Source organism: Cyprinodon variegatus, unplaced genomic scaffold (genome assembly GCF_000732505.1).
Source record: "Cyprinodon variegatus isolate N-32 unplaced genomic scaffold, C_variegatus-1.0 Scaffold960, whole genome shotgun sequence".
Lineage (NCBI taxonomy): Eukaryota > Metazoa > Chordata > Actinopteri > Cyprinodontiformes > Cyprinodontidae > Cyprinodon > Cyprinodon variegatus.
Window position 1 is genome coordinate 51,250 of NW_015151413.1, and position 1,270 is coordinate 52,519.

Genomic DNA, 1,270 nt, shown 5'->3' on the forward strand with positions numbered 1-1,270 from the left:
CGTCTCCTCAGAGGCTCTGCAGGATGGTCTCGTTTCTATAGCTTCTATAACTCCGAAATAGTTTTAGAAATTCTTTGATCAACATTCATACATCCAGCTGCTACACATTCAATAGCTGGAATATGGAACCAGTGAAGATCTACTGGCTGATGTCTCAACAGGGACCAAGATGCCGCCGTCCCTGCCGGCCTTCCTCGGGAGCATGCAGGGGGAGGAGGATGACGACGAGGAGGAGGAGGAGGAGCTCCAAAACGCAGAAGTGGGAGGAGCTGCAGAAGAGATGGCGACCTGTTCCAGCCAGGACCAGGCCATGATGCAGGACTGTTACAGCAAGATAGTGGAGAAGCTGTCCCTTGCCAACCCGACCATGGTGCTGCAGGTAGAAGAGCAGCTTTCTAATCTTCATCCCTGAATGTTTATCTGCTATATTTCACATTTAGCTCTCATAATACAACTGTTATAAACGGAAAAATTAGTAATTACAGTTAAACATCTTTAGAATTGTTCATAATTTTCAACATTTTAGCAGCAAAACAAGGTTCCTGGAAAATATTGTTTTTCTTTCTCATCCCTGTTATGTGGCCATAATGTTGAAATATTATAAAACAAATGATTAAACATCAGTTTTGATGCATGAAATCAGTAGAATGTTGGAACATTTGGGCTGAGATCATCATTTAAAGCCAACAGCAGGCCAACAGCCTGGAAATGCTTGAACTTTCCTCCTGTCATTCAGCAGGTCTGGAAGCAGAAAGCCGGGTTTCCTCCTTCACCTCTAGATCATGGAGCTCAACGTTCCGACACATGATTTTAGCGACAAAGAGACCGAATAATCTGCTACGTTCATTTTAACACGAGTCAGTCAGAAATACGGACTCATTGGTATTAAATCGATACGATACCAATTATTCATAGCACTGATGCCATTTGCACGTTTGTTTCTGTAGTTTACTGCATTACTTGCACAAAAAGATTAATAATATTGTCAGATTGTTTATATTTGACTTATTTATTTTGATCCTCTTAAACTTCATGTTTCATGCTGAGATAGAAAGAGGCTTTTAATGTTAAGAAGACCTTTTTTATTCCCAAAATTAAATCCAATCTGTTCCTGGGTTTTTAAAATGCTAGCATAATGATGCCATGTTATTCAGAGCTGCCTCACTGAAGGTCCAGATGTTCCCTCTGCTCTGGGCACTGAAGGTCCGGATGTTCCCTCTGCTCTGGGCACTGAAGGTCCGGATGTTCCCTCTGCTCTGGGCACTGAAGG

The 1,270-nt window shown here is 42.3% G+C and overlaps 1 protein-coding gene across 1 annotated transcript in view; it reads left to right on the top strand.

Annotated features, from left to right (window-relative positions):
- Window positions 1-1,270, top strand: part of smg1 (SMG1 phosphatidylinositol 3-kinase-related kinase) — a 74,471-nt gene that overhangs the window by 41,557 nt on the left and 31,644 nt on the right. The window contains exon 36 of the mRNA XM_015398768.1: window positions 162-379. Coding sequence (XP_015254254.1) covers window positions 162-379 — 218 coding nt within the window. The remainder of the gene's footprint in view (window positions 1-161; window positions 380-1,270) is intronic.